This window comes from Artemia sp. Qi Xiang Cuo, chromosome 7, assembly GCF_049724085.1.
Source record: "Artemia sp. Qi Xiang Cuo chromosome 7, ASM4972408v1, whole genome shotgun sequence".
In the NCBI taxonomy this organism is placed as follows: Eukaryota; Metazoa; Arthropoda; class Branchiopoda; order Anostraca; family Artemiidae; genus Artemia; species Artemia sp. Qi Xiang Cuo.
The window spans coordinates 23,717,182-23,732,840 of NC_142800.1; the positions used below are offsets into that span (position 1 = coordinate 23,717,182).

The 15,659-nt window shown below is 38.0% G+C and overlaps 2 protein-coding genes across 2 annotated transcripts in view; one reads left to right on the forward strand and one right to left on the reverse strand.

Annotated features, from left to right (window-relative positions):
- Positions 1-7,242, reverse strand: part of LOC148950065 (G protein-coupled receptor moody-like) — a 343,869-nt gene extending 336,627 nt beyond the window's left edge. The window contains exon 1 of the mRNA XM_089092107.1: positions 7,209-7,242. The gene's annotated coding sequence lies outside the window, so the exon portion shown is untranslated. The remainder of the gene's footprint in view (positions 1-7,208) is intronic.
- Positions 7,200-15,659, forward strand: part of LOC148950066 (uncharacterized) — a 135,152-nt gene continuing 126,692 nt past the window's right edge. The window contains exon 1 of the mRNA XM_089092102.1: positions 7,200-9,166. Coding sequence (XP_088948228.1) covers positions 7,200-9,166 — 1,967 coding nt within the window. The remainder of the gene's footprint in view (positions 9,167-15,659) is intronic.

Here is a 15,659-nt window from a genome sequence, read left to right on the forward strand (position 1 = left end):
TTTAATAGTCGAAAGTAATTAGATAGCGACTATCCCCCCTCTCACGTCCATCTTTTCCCCCAACACATCCAATCAAAATTTTAAGATAGCCATTTTGTTCAACGTAAGTTCTGAAAACTAGATGTTTGAGGATGGCAACCCCCCCCCACATCCCTCAGGGCAAAGGTTGTAAGTTATGCCCTGGGGACATGTAAGGTTCTTATAGAACGCGTTGTCTTAGAAACTTCAAAAAGGGCTCATTTGATTGGAAATTGAAGTGGTTAGTGTCCTTTTTAATAGTCGAAAGTAATTGGAAGGCAACTAGCACCCCTTTCACGTCCACCATTTCCCAAATCACATCCAATCAAAATTTCGAGCTAACCATTTTGTTCCACGCAGTTTAAAATTCATAAAATTATACCTTTGAGCAGGACACCCCCCCCCCCAGAGTCTTCAGGGCAAGGGTTATAAGTTATGCCCTGGGGGCATATAAGTTTTTATTGAAATCTTTTTCGTAGAAACTTGAAAAACGGCTCTTTCGATTGGAAATTCAAAGGGCTAGTGCGCTTTTTAATACTCGAAAGTGATTTGAGGGCAACTAACCCCCCTCTCACACCCACCTATTCCCCAAACACATCCAATCAAAATTTTTAGACAGCCATTTTATACAACATAGTTGAAACTTTTGGAAATTAGATATTTAAGGATGACAACGCCTCCTTCCCCCCCCCCACAGACCAGAGGTCAAGGGTTGTGAGTTATGTCCTAGGGGCATATAAGGTCTTTATAGAAAGCGATGTTGTAGAAACTTCAAAAGGGGGTTATTCAATTGGAAATTAAAAGGGCTAGTACCCTTTATTAGTAGAAAGTGATTGAAGGGCAACTAACGCCCCCCCCCTCTCACACCCACCATTTCCCCAAACACATCGAATCAAAATTTTGAAATGTCAATTTTGTTCAGCGTAGTCGAAAGTTCTGGAAATTAAGTCTTTTATGTTGATAACCCTCTCAGAGCCATCAGTGCAAAGGTTGTAAGCTATGCCCTGGGGGCATGTAAGGTTTTTACAGATACAGCTGTCTTAAAAACTTCGAAAGGTTTTCATTCAATTGGAAATTGAGAGGGCTAGTGCCCTTTTTATAGTCGAAAATGATTGGAGGTTAACTAACCACCCTCTCACGCCCACCATTCCTGCAAACACATCCAATCAAAATTTTCAGATAGCCATTTTGTTCAAAGTAGTAGAACTTAATGGAAATTAGGTGTTTGGGGATGTCAACCCCCCCCCCCCCCGCCCTCAGGGCAAGGGTTGTAAGTTATGCCCTGGGGGCATATAAGGTTTTTATAGAAAGCGTTGTCGTAGAAACTTCAAAAGGGCTCATTTGATTGGAAATTGAAAGGGCTAGTGCCTTTTTTAATAGTTGAAAGTGATTGAAGAGCGACTAACGCCCCTCTCATGTTCACCATTTTCACAAACCCATCCAATCAAAATTTTGAGACAGCCATTTGGTTTAACTTAGTTGAAAGTTCCAGAAATTAGGTCTTAGAGGATGACAAGCACCCTCACAGTCCTTTGGGTAAGGGTTGTAATTTATGCCCTGGGGGCATATAAGGTGTTATTTAATTTATTAAAGTTATAGAAGTAAAAACAGTTATGTTTTTGTCAGTAAAGTGCAAATTTTGTTCTAGCCTTGGGAAGGGATAGGGGTTTTGAGCCCAACTTATTTTAATTTCTGCTCGTTTTGAGTTTGACTCGGTTATTTATTGTAATTTCTGTTCGATTTGGGTTTCATTTATTTATTGATGCTGATTTGTGGTAGTTTCACGCTTGGTAGATTTTTTTATTTTATTTTTGCTCATTTTTTGTTTAATGGAGTCCTTTAGTTTGATTTGAAAAAGTTATTTTGTGGGAAAAGTTTTTTTAATTAATCACGATAAAAGGGGGTCAACCATACAGTCTTCTAGATGCCGAGTTTGGCGTTCACTTCTGGTCCCGCAGCAAGTACAAGTAAATACAATAAGGGAGTCAATTTACTGTTATGTATACACAGAGCTTTAGTGTCATTCAATTTTCTTAGCCATGATTTTCTTTTCAAAAAAAAAAAAAAAACAACAACAACAACCACTCCTGAGTTTTTGGCTATTAATCTTGCCTCAAAATATGGCCGTAAACATTGCTTAAGCTCCCTATATGAGCTAATGTTTTTTCTGTCGTCGAGATTAACCAACTCAAAGAAACTTTGTTTTTTGGTCTTCATGTCGGACATTGAATGATCAGTTGAAAAAAAAAAATTTTTAAGCAATTCATCTGGTGCCAGACGAAAAACTCCCTGTTTTAAATAAGGCTGAATAAGGCAAGAAAAACCCAAAGGGCAACACTAGGAAAGTTGGTCTACTTTTACTTTTCACCAAGTTGGTTGAGATCTCACAACCCATTTAGTAGGTGCCTTGATGTCAGGAGTTTTATGGCCTTCTCCCCCTGTGCAGAGGTTGGGTTGCGTCCAGACGCCAAAAAATCAAATACGAGGCTATATGTTAGTCTCCGTCTAATATGCCTCGAATCTGACGGCCCCCGCCTTTGATTTTGTGCTGATGACAAAATTTAGGGACCTTCTTACCATCTCCCAATAGAGGTTGTAAAGAGCCCTTGAGCGAGCTCAGGGTTCCAAACGGCACAGAGATTACAATAACTCTTTCTCCGAACTAAGTCTGGCTGATATCTGACAACCCTTTCTGGAAGATATCTTACCAGTATAAAATTAGGGTTGCCCCTCCTCTTTCCAAAAAGAGGCCAAATTTGTACCAGACTTTAATGAGGCAGAGATAATAAATCAAATGTAGTTCAGATTCAATTTCATTCAGATATGACAAACTTTCAGATTATTAATCTGAAGACATATACTTTAGGAGCCTCCTTTACTTTCCTTATACAGGTCACATCGGTTGCACACTCCCCCTCAAAAATAGGTCATATACTCTTATTTCCTGTTGTATTTTGTTGAGGTCCATCAAAATGTTCTGGCACACCTCATAATGATGAAAATTTAGGAGCCTTCTTGACCACAAATGAAATTAAAAATTTAATAACCTCTTCCATTAGATCTTTAGATTATCATCCCCCCTTTTATCCCCCACAAGGTCAGGTTGAGTTCTAAATACTAAAAGGCGTAACTACTACACTAGCTCTTGCATCTCACCAACTTTGGCCAATATATGACGATCCCTTCTGGCAGATGTGCTGAATATAAGAGTTTGGCGATGCCTTGCCCAACTCGCCCCTCCTATGCCCTTAGTAGAGCTTGGATTTTGTCCAACTTTCCATTAAGCTCGGTGGATATGCGATAACAACATCAGCTTAATTTTACTCCAGGGGCCTCCTCCACCACCTAGGAGTCGGATCGTAACTAATTTTTTTTTTTGTTAGTGTACCTTATACACATATGAAACCACAGAAAATTTCATTAAACACAACGTGATTTGGGATTTCCGGATTGACTTTTTCCGTATTAGTTCCAAGAAAGCTGGAAGTGATAAAGAATTTTCGATTAGGGACTTGAACAAGTGATATGATATGTTTTACAGGTCTGACGCTCAAAGAACTATAATAAGTTTACTTTCAGAGCTAGGACAATTTTATGTTTTTCTTGAATATAGTAATTCGTAGGCTTAAACAAATATTTATATTTATGTTCAGAAAAACTACTGCAAATTTTATGCGCTTCAAACGTTTTCGATCCACTTTGCTATCTCTAAATGTAAAAGCTTATTGGAATTATGTCTCTTAAACTGATAATCATGAAAAAAAACTTGCGGAAGTAGCAAGGCTGTATCCAGGGGCGGGGGGTAATTTGAACCCCTCCTGAATTTTTTGTCTGACTCGTAAAAATCTAACAGAAATGTATATATGTGGTTATGATGTTTACTAAGAAATACTAATATTAAGTGAATTTAGTATTTCATTTAAATGTCTTCTAATGATCGCTGACATCAGTTTATGATATTTCTACCTTTTTGTGTTCATGGCCACATTTTTGGCTTTAAAATACACTTTATCTTATCTATCTTATCTATAAACAAACTTTTGATGCGTTAAAAAAAAAACTGTACCCCCCCCCCTCCCCCCTCATGAGCAAAAACCCTGGGTATGGCCTTGGGAAGTAGTAGTGTTGTTGCACAGCACATTTCTTTTTACTAAAGTGGCAAACTGTTAAGACAAATTAGGATTGTTAAATTCAAGTTCAGCGTCTCTAGTATGTTCGTTTCTGTGTTTACTGCATAAAAAACTCTTACAGTGAATGAAACCAATAAATCAGTTAACCATTTAATGGTCAGAATAATAATTTAATTGCGAATTTCATGGACTCATGGTCTCTTTTTCCTTTGCAAACAGTTTAACGTTTTGCAAACTTTGCAAACTTTTCCTTTGCAAACAGTTTAATTTTGCCAGAATAGCCACTTCATGTATTGTTTAAGGAATCTTTTCAGGAAAAATCATTTCTTGAAAAAATGTCACTGTTCGACAAAAACCACCTAAACAGTGGTGGCGTCAATTGAGGAGGGAAACAGGTGTCTCTGGGAATTTTTACCCTCCTATGATCTTTAACCAGGGGCGTAGCTACAGTATTTCTATTGGGGGACAAGAAGGGGTGTTATTGAAGTAGTTACTATTCAAGCGGTAGGGAAGAACACTAACTAGTTAAGAAACACGCTACTTGGTGAATTTAAAAACATTAAGCAATACATTTTAAACAATAAACACACATTAAACAATCATAAATATAAGTGCTGGTGCTCGGTTTTTATTCAAATTGTCAGCAATGTGTTTCTGCAGACGACAGTAGTATAGCGTAAACAATTTTCCAGATGGGCAAAGGTGGATGTCGTATACACTCGGCTTTTTTCAGCCAGATTCACCACTAATACTGCAGTATATATCCTTTCACTGTAGTATAAACTTTTAATATACGTGATTTATTGAAATGCAACTTATTATTTTTTTTATTAAAGTGTTTTGTTGGTATTAAATTGAATTGATTTATATTAATAAATAGCATTGATATCAGCGGGCCACATAAAGCTGAAATAAAAATCATAGGCAGCGCAACAGCGTTGATACAAGTAAAGATACAAGTTAAGTCAAAGTATTACCAAAGATTGTGGTAACATTATATTGTGACATATTCCCCACATTTACTTAATGACCGTATTTCAAATTTGAAATGATTCGAAAAATAAATTTAAATGTATTAGCATATCCGTTGGGTATTGTTTGACAAAGTATATCCAGAAAATCTGAGCGATTCTTGGCAACATTGCGGTAGAAACCTAAAATTAATTAAAATGCCAGGGATGTCAACTGGAAAGGAAAATTGACTCCTACAGTTGGAAAACTAGCTTCCCCTTTGTATCTTTGTTTAAAAAAAAACTAAAAAAAAATTAAACGAAACCTTTTTTTGTGTAAATCAGGGTATGGGGGGTATACATTTTCAAGAGGGGGGTTACACTGAGTAGCCTATCGTTTTTGTGTCTATAATTCCCTTCACAATTAAAGCTCGGTCTCCTAGTGCTGCATGATAAAACTGATAACAATAAAAAAAGAGAATGGGCTGGTACCACTTACATGTGCACACAAATTTCAAATTGTGAGAAAAATTTACATATTTTTTTAATTCATTTTATTCTATTCTCAGCAGAAATTTCATACAGCATGCTGATGCAGAGATAAATTTCCCACAAGTAGTGCTGGCGTTGAGCGAAATGCTACTATTTTAAATCATAATTTTTAGCACCTTTATGTCTTTATGAAGCTGGTTAAAAGAAATGTTTAAAAAGAAAAAACAGCAAGAAGTCAGCATAGTATCATACATAGAGGCAGTTTTACGTTTATGCGGTAGTTTATTAACAAAAAACGCAAGGAATCAGACGTTATCAGCGCTTATATTTCAATTAGAAACAAGAGAATTGAAACAGGAGAATTTTTATTAAATACTGGAAATAAAAATTAAAACAATTAAATAATTCCTGGAGCGGATTTTCCTCTACCAAGTTCCATGACCAAACTACAACCGATTTGGCCTATCTACTTATAGTACGAATATCATTACAAAAAGCATTAAGTCTTATTTTATTTTTCATACTGGAAATTATATTCACGGTGTATCTACCTTCTTATTCTTCAATGATTACATTATTTTGTGTCCTATTTGCAGATTTAGAGAGTGTATTCATTTCCACTTTTAAAAGTTTTAAAACAAGAGAATCGAATCTTGAACTGATAGATTTTACAAAGTAAGAGCATCTTAAATATAAGGGAAAAAATTAACCTTAGTAAATTAGGTGAAAAATTAACCTGAGTAAATGAGGCGAAACAGGAAGCATAGAACATTTTTCAATTTTGTCATTAAATAGGCTCACCTTTTTAGCTGATGGTAAGGTTTCAAAGGCTATATATGCGGAAAAATGTTAATGTGGAGCATATTATAAAGTGTAATGGCCCCATTTTACTTGTTTTACTTATGCTAAAAGCGAGCATAGATTAATTAAAAAAAATTATCTGCTCAAAGTAAAGAGCAAATTTTACACTTAAAACGAGCAACAGTTTTAAAGCTACTTAATAAATTATAGTTTTTCATCAATTTTTGGTGGGAAGCAACTGCGCCCTACCCTCCCCACCCCACCCCCTTAGTGACGCCACTGTATTTAACTATACCTCCTTTATTTCATTTATAAATGCCTTTTTTTGTATTTTCATTGAAAAATTAAAAAAACGACTGCCCCCCCCATAGATTTGAAAAGTACTATGATCTCTTAATTTTAGCGAATTGGCGCCTTTGTGCCTAATTTTTTCATTAAAATGTGCTGAAAAAATTCAACATAAATTGAAAAATTCAAACATAAGCAAAAAATAATCAAGTAATAACTTTAAAACTAGAAAAATTCTACGTTTCAGAATGGCATGGGTCCAAAGATTATACCAACCCTTTGTGCAGGTCTGCATGCACTCTGTCTTGTAGTTTGGGACGAACAAGTTCCTCTTTGAAGCATGCACTATCATATGTCATTTTTTCAGGACAAGAAGTTTTTTGGAGGGTTCTAGCAGTTTCTTTTCATGGAGCCTGATGTGAATAATTCCGGAAAATTCTTTTAACTGCAGTGGAACGTGTTATATTATTTTTCTAACCTAATATCTATATAAGAAATAAAAACCAAAGAAAACACCCAAATGCTTTACCCTTTGACATTCACCACCTATAAATGTGTCTCCGAGTTTTTAGCATCCTTTGTAATCCTTTTCAGTCTTGTACAAAGCTCTGTCAACAAAGAACTAATTAACAATTCAACTGACGGCTTAATTATTGTATTTGAGCGTGATTCAACATTTTTATCAAATAATACCATGAAGGAAGTTATTATATCGACAACTCCTTTAACGGAAGTGACTTTGATAAAACCAAACTTGACTGCCAAATTTGAAGCAGGGCATGAAGCATCAAATATTGAAGGAACGGGAATAAATACTTCATCTTCTTCCAAAAAGTATAACAGAAACGGGATACACAATACTGATGCTACAGCTCTAATCGCTCGTTTTGGAAAAACAACAGCTTTTAAAGATCGGCAACTGCGAGATAAAGGTGACTCTGACCTACAAAACAATACTATGTATACAAACATACACAAAGATGTTGCACAACCAGATGTAGTGGTAATAAATTCCACAGACCTTGTCAATGACCTAGGTTTAAATCCAGATGATAGCACTATTGTGAGCTTATTTACACTAGAAAAAATACAGTCAAAGAATACCGACACAACGTCTATCTTAGATCCTCCAACCGAAATAAGTGGAATTGATAATAAATACAATGAAGATTCTATGTTTAAAGTACCTCTCTTGAATACTTCATTATACCTTTCGACAAGCTCGAATGCTATGTCTGATCCTGACACGATGTCTATGTTCAGGAGTAATGCTCCTCAGTTTAAAAATGACAATTTTAGTGTTAACTTCATTGATACAAATTTAAAAACTACCAACAAAGCTGAAATTAGTAGCAAATTTAATGAAGATTCTACGACCAAAGAGCTGCTGCTAAATAATTTATCACATCTTTTGACAATTCCAAACACTATGTTTGAGCTTGACAAAGATTATCCTTTGCAAAGGGGTAGTATCAATACTGATACGACAGCTCTGATCGCTCGTTTTGGAAAAGGAACAGCTTTCAAAGATCATCAACTGTGGGATAAAGATGACTCTGACCTACAAAACAATACGATGTATACAAACATAAATGAAGATGTTGCACCGGCAGATGTAATGGCAATCAATTCCACAGACCTTGTCATTGATCTAGATTTAAATCCGGATGATAACTATATTAGCAGTATATTTACGCTAAAAGAGATACAGCCAAATAATACCGACACAATGTCTATGTTAGATCCTCATAGCGAAATAAATGGAGTTAATAGAAAATACAATGAAGATTCTATGTTTGAAGCCCCTCTCTTGAATATTTCATTACACCTTTCGACACATTCGGATACTACGTTTGATCCTGATACGATTTCTATGTTCAGGAATAATGGTCCTCAGTTTAAAAATGACAGTTTTAGTATTGATTTCAATGAGAAAGCTGCCCACAAAGTTGAAATTAGTAGCAAATTTAGTGAAGATTTTACAACTAAAGAGCCGCTAATAAAGAATTCGTCATATCTTTCGACAATTCCGAACACTATGCTTGAGCGTGACAAACATCCTACTTTGCAAAGTGGTGAACCTCAGTTAATGGACGACCACTTTAGCCCAGAATTGAACGAGACAGTTTTTGAAAGCACCCCAAAATCTGGAACTGTTATAAAATGCAGTGAAGATTCTACGTTAGAGCCACCAATCCTAAATAGTTCATTGTATCCTTCCACAGTTTTGACAACTATGCATGATAACGACAGGCGTTTTACGTTGCAACATGATGGTTTTCGGTTAATAAATGAAACTTTTGGTGCGGGGTTGACTGAGCCTAGTTTTAAAGACATAATTTATGTCACTAATACAGGATTAGGGAACATAAATTCAAATTCGGAAAACATCTCAAGAATTTCTACTATATGTAATGGAACTATTCAAGCAACCGAGATAGCTCCAGAAGACGATGGTTCATTGTATAAAGGAAGGCTCATCGACCGGTAGCTTTTAAATTTATTACTTCTTCTTTTTTTCCCTCCCCCTCTCTCTATGTATATCCCCTACTCTCTCTCTTACTCTCTCTCTCTCTCTCTCTCTCTCTCTCTCTCTCTCTCTCTCTCTCTCTCTCTCTCTCTCTCTCTCTCTCTCTCTCTCTCTCTCTCTCTCTCACTCTCTCTCTCTCTCGCTTGCAATGCGATATGACTTTCACCTTGACAAACAGGTCACTTGTGTGACCAGTATGGAAAATCAACTAAAACTATAGTGAGTATGAAGTACTGTATTTGTGATTGCTTAAACATAAAAAAAAAGTCATGAAATTGAAATGAAAAATAGTTAGTAATTACCATTTTAATTACGAGAACTGAAGGGATAATTATAATCTTTTCAGTTCTTAATATCTTTCAGACAATATATTCTACCATTGAAAGCAAGGATTTAGCAAACAAATAATGAATCAATAGTTCAGGAAATAACAAATAATTATAGAATAGTTACGCCCTATAGTGCCATACTGTAATTGATCTTAACTTGGTAATACAGGGCCAAGACCCCAGAATTCAAAATCCTTTGCAGCAACACACTGCAGGGCTGGGAATTTTATTCTGGTGATGAGATAATTCGAAAGCATATCCATACTAATCCAAACAAGAAGAAGAAGAAAAATTATTGGGGATGCTGTAGGGGCGCTTCAAAATTTATCTTAGCTTGGTAGTACAGGACCCAGAGTTCGAACTCAGCTGCAACAACACACTGCAGGGCTCAGAATTTTATTCTGGTGATGAGATAATGTAAAAGCATATCCATACTAATCCAAACAAGAAGAAGAAGAAAAATTATTGGGGATGCTGTAGGGGCGCTTTGAAATCGATCTTAGCTTGGTAGTACAGGACCCAGAGTTCGAACTTAGCTGCATCAACACACTGCAGGGTTCGGAATTTGATTCTGGTGATGAGATAATGTGAAAGCATGTCCATACTAATCCAAACAAGAAGAAGAAGAAAAATTATTGGGGGTGCTGTAGGGGCACTGTGAAATTGATCTTAGCTTGGTAGTACAGGACCCAGAGTTCTAATTCAGCTGCATCAACACACTACAGGGCTCGGAATTTGATTTCTGTGATGTTTATGAAAATACGTCTCCATACTAATCCAAAACAGAAGAAGAAGATTACATGTGCTACTCTCAGTTTAATTGGGCTATTTTGAAAATACACTTTTTATTGTCAAAACTTTTCATTTCTGCCTCTATTTTATTCCATCATATCCATAAATAAAACATTTAAAACAATTATTGATAACTTTTTATGAAATCTCTTTATCTAGACAAGGCAACATTTTGAATTGACGGATCAAATAATGTATTCATTTTTTGAAAGTCTATTGAAGATATATTATACGGAGCCGAGGCAAACGCACAACATTTTATTAAATCAAGTATCAGAATCATAATCAGTACTGGACGTGGAGAGAGTGAGGGCAATGAGGGCAATTACGATGCGAAAATGAATGATTTCGGAAATGAGCCTATGAAGTGACGTCCTAACAGATAATCATCATAAAGGTAATTGGCTACAAAATCTATGTGGGCTAGGTGGGGAGGGTTTTGAGTAGAATAAATTTTAGCTAAAATCGAATGCTATTCTTGGGATTAATCATCTTTTAAGGATAAAAGACAAAAAAAAGGTCCAACATTAATCTGCGGAGATAAGTTTTAGGATCAAGATGAGATATCTTTCATTCGGATGGGATGCAGCATTTTTAGAGGTAAGGTCTGAAAAAGTCAAATATAGGCTTTCTGCATGTTAGAAATAATATCTTATGGAAAAGGAGTATGAAATTCAAGATTTGGGATTGGAGCGAGACCTTCCTCCAAATTCAGTCAGAACCAGAAGACATTCTTTATTCTACAGATGACTTAGTTCCCTTCTGCATCACTTTAGCATGAGACATTTTCTCGGTGGCAACTTTAGAATTTCGTAACTTACATCCCGAACTCAAAAGTTCTTTCTGAAGGGTTAGTGCTTTGTAATATGGCTGATTTACTTGATTTAATTCCAGTTCGTCTTCAAAGGTCGTTTTGGGCCCTCTCCCTTAACCAGTTCATTGATATGCCTCCAGTAGGTCCTTCTGTCGTCAGCCAAGCGGAGGAGCTGTTGCAGGTTATAGGGTAAAAAGCTTTATTTCCATATCTTCGGGGGACGACCTCTGGGGCGTCTTACTCCTCCAGATAGGCATCAGGATTGTAAAACTGGAGTTCGCAAGTTTCAGGCGTCTTTTGACATCTTTGAGCTGGTTGTTATCAGAAGTAAGTAGGCTCCTTAGGTAGGTGAAGTCTTCTACGCACTCAGTTATATCTCCACTAAGCCGAAGGCTGATATTTACCTATGAATCGGGCTTGCATGAGCAGCGCATGGCTTTCGTTTTTGAGGTGTTAATGACCATTCCGAAGAGGTTGGTAAACGAGTGAACGCTGTTAGCCTAAGATTGGAGGTCTTAAAGGGAGTCGGCTATTAGGCCTGTGTCATTGGCATATGCTAGTTTATCTATCACTACTCCTCCAATAAAGGTGTCGGACAGGTTGTCTGTGAGTGAAAGGGCTGCATGTAGGAAGAGACTGAACAGCTCCGATCATAATTGGCAACCTTATAACACTCCAGTAAAGGTTTCGAAGCTTTCGGTAAGTCCTTCTCTAGTTATGACACGGCTTCTGTACTCCTTATGCATATCTTTGTTCAGAAAGGTCAGTTTGGATGAGATACCAAAGTGAAGAAGGATTTGCCATTGACCACCTCTCCATATGAGATCGAAAGCTTGTTTAAAGTCTATGAAAAGGTGGTAGATGCTCAGCCAAGTTCACTGTACTTTTCAACGATCTGTCGGACAGTGAATATCTGATCAATTGTTGATCAATTAGGTTGGAAGCTGGTTTGTTATTCTAGAATGACCATTGATGAAATGGCTCATATATGCCTGAGCATGACTCTTATGAGGATCTTTTAGAGGCGGCTGGTAAGACTTACTGGGTGGTAGTTGTCGCAGACAGATTTAGAGCCTTCCTTATGTAGGGGGACTGTCTTCGCATCGCATCAAGGTTTGGGGAAGTGACCTTTTTCCCAAGCAGCTGTAGAAATTTTGTGGTAAAGTTCAAGAAGTGGTTCTCAGTTTATTTTCAGGAATTCAGGCTGGATTCCAGAGGTGGCTTATTCCTCCAGATGGGGATCAGGATTGTAAAACTGGAGTTCGCAAGTTTCAGGCGTCTTTTGACGTCTTTGAGCTGGTTGTTGTCAGAAGTATGTAGGCTCCCTAGGTAAGCTAAGTCTTCTACGCACTCAGTGATATCTCCACCAAGCCGAAGGCTGAGATTTACCTATGAATCGGGCTTGCATGAGCAGCGCATGGCTTTCGTTTTTGAGATGTTAATGACCATTCCGAGGTAGAGATCATGACTCTTATGAGGATTTTTGAGAGGCGGCTGGTAAGACTTAGTGGGTGGTAGTTGTCGCTGACAGATTTAGAGCCTTCTTGATGTAGGGGGACTATCTTCGCTTCGCACCAAGGTTTGGGGAAGGGACCTTTTTTCCAAACAGCTGTAGCAATTTTGTGGTAAAGTTCAAGAAGTGGTTCTCAGTTTATTTTCAGGCTGGATTCCATCAGGGCCGGCACGTTTATTTGTTTTCAGGTCTCTGATAGCTACTTCTATTTCAGCTACTTGATTTCCATATCTTCGGGGGACGACCTCTGGGGCGAGAACCGTGTGCTCGTTCATCGATAGCTACTGTTGCAGGACGAGTACTAGACATGCGTTGAGTATATCCTAGCTATTTGAGTTGTTGTAGGTTTATTCCAGTATTGTGAGTTTGATTCAGATTACGGAGAAGTTTGGAGTTTGAGACTCTGTCGTGGCAGGATACCAGCTATCCGTCGTAGGGATTTGGTTTCAAAGGCAGCTAGGCAACACTGATCTTCAGTCTTAAGCGCCAAGGATTCACAGGCATAGATGGCTATCGGAATAATGAGGGAGTAGAAAAGTCTCGTTTTGAGAATTATTGAGAAATTCTTATTCCTCCAGATGGGCATCAGGATTTTAAAACTGGAGTTCGCAAGTTTCAGGCATCTTTTGAAGTCTTTGAGCTGGTTGTTATCAGAAGTAAGTAGGCTCCCTAGGTAGGCAAAGTCTTCTACGCACTCAGTGATATCTCCACCAAGCCGAAGGCTGAGATTTACCTATGAATCGGGCTTGCATGAGCAGCGCATGGCTTTCGTTTTTGAGGTGTTAATGACCATTCCGAAGAGGTTAGTAGACGCGTTAACGCTGTTAGCCTAAGATTGGAGGTCTTGAAGGGAGTCAGCTATTAGGCCTGTGTCATTAGCATATGCTAGTTTATCTATCACTACTCCTCCAATAAGGGTGTCGGACAGGTTGTCTGTGAGTGAAAGGGCTGCATGTAGGAAGAGACTGAACAGCTCCGATTATAGTTGGCAACCTTATAACAGTCCAGTAAAGGTTTCGAAGCTTTCGGTAAGTTCTTCTCTAGTTATGACACGGCTTCTGTACTCCTTATATATATCTTTGTTCAGAAAGGTCAGTTTGGATGGGATACCAAAGTGAAGACGGATTTGCCATTGACTGCCTCTCCATATGAGATCAAAAAGCTTGTTTAAAGTTTATGAAAAGGTGGTAGATGCTCAGCCAAGTTCACTGTACTTTTCAATGATCTGTTTGACAGTGAATATCTGATCAATTGTTGATCAATTAGGTTGGAAGCTGGTTTGTTATTCTGGAATGACCATTGATGTAATGGTTCATATACGCCTGAGCATGACTCTTATGAGGATTTTTGAGATTCGGCTGGTAAGACTTACTGGGTGGTAGTTGTTGCAGACAGATTTAGAGCCTTCCTTATGTAGGGGGACTATCTTCGCTTCGCATCAAGGTTTGGGGAAGTGACCTTTTTCCCAAGCAGCTGTAGCAATTTTGTGGTAAAGTTCAAGAAGTGGTTCTCAGTTTATTTTCAGGAATCCAGGCTGGATTCCATCAGGGCCGGCACGTTAGTTTGTTTTCAGGTCTCTGATAGCTACTTCTATTTCAGAGTGAAGAAGGGGAGGTCTGTAAAGGTTACGGGAAAGCTGTCGAGAACTGTTGGGTCTTCGTGGATGACCGACTTCAGTTTATTTATAGTGATTTTTCCATAGAAAGCAGATTCCGTCTGTGGATTGTATCTCATGTCCATGTTCGTCTAGAAAGGAACACGCCTTGATGTCGTTCTTATTAGCCAATTCCCGCATTCTTCTGTACTGAAAGAGGGCCGATTTACATTGATAAAATTTTTTCTTTAATAAAAGCGTGATGCCCACATTGAATGGCTTTCTCTATAACCTGTTTGAGATGCTTGTATCGATTCCTGCTTTCTTTATCTTGCTTGTTCGTGAGTTGGCGCTTTTCGTCAAGGAGAGAGATGATCTCATCTGTTATCCAAGGTTTCTTGTTGTTTTTTGTTTTTTTTTGGGTACCCAGTGTGGAATGAGCAGCATCATATATGGTTTTTTTGCTGCTGGTCACCATGTAGAGAGTTCGACGTGAGTTCCGAAATTTTTTTGGATAGAGTGGTGATGTATGTCAAACGTGTGTTCTCATCTTTCAGGAAATCTACGCAGAATTTGGAGGTTTTCTCAGAAAAATTTGTTGCTGTTTGAAGTCTCGTTTTGAACCTAGACGTGACGAGCGAGTGGTCGCTGTCGAAGTCGCCAGCTAGCGTGACCTAGTTTAGGACGGACGTTTTCAAACGTCTAGACATGAGGATGTAGTCTATTAAGTATTTAGTTTTTCCCTGTCTTATATCATGGATGTCTTATGACGAGGTCTGTGCTTGAACAGTGGGTTTGTAATGACTAAATCGCTGTCTCTGCAGAATTCGATAAGGTGTTCTCCTCTTCTGTTCATTTGTCCATGGGCAAATTCGTCCATTACCTCTTCGTGCTCTCTTCGTGTCCTGTGTAGTTGTCCAGAGATGACGTTGAAGTCACCAGTAACAAGGATTACGTCTTTTTTAGGGATAGAATCAACTAGGCTTTGGAGCTGGAGATAAAAGTTTTCAGACTCTTCGTCGTCTTTGCTAGTATCTTGAGGGTATAGTTGGATAATTGTGAGGTTGGTATGTCATCTTTTCAGGCAGATCATGATGAGCCTTTCTGACAGGGTGGTTACAGCGGTTAAGGATTTTCTAGTCTTATTAGACAGTAGGAAACTTAGACCTTGTCGGTGTTTGCCATCATTGCGTCCCGAGTTTAGAAGGGTGACATCTCCTTGTTTCTCTTCACCAGTGACTGGAAGATGGATTTCAGCCAGAAAAATAACGTTCCAGCTGTACCGGTTTATCTCTCTTGGGAGTAGGTTCATGTTTCCTTGTTTGGCAAGAATTCTAGTGTTGAGTGTGCCTATTGACATAGTTGTTCTGGTGAAACAATGGCATCCAGGTTTGGACTTCTCAACGTA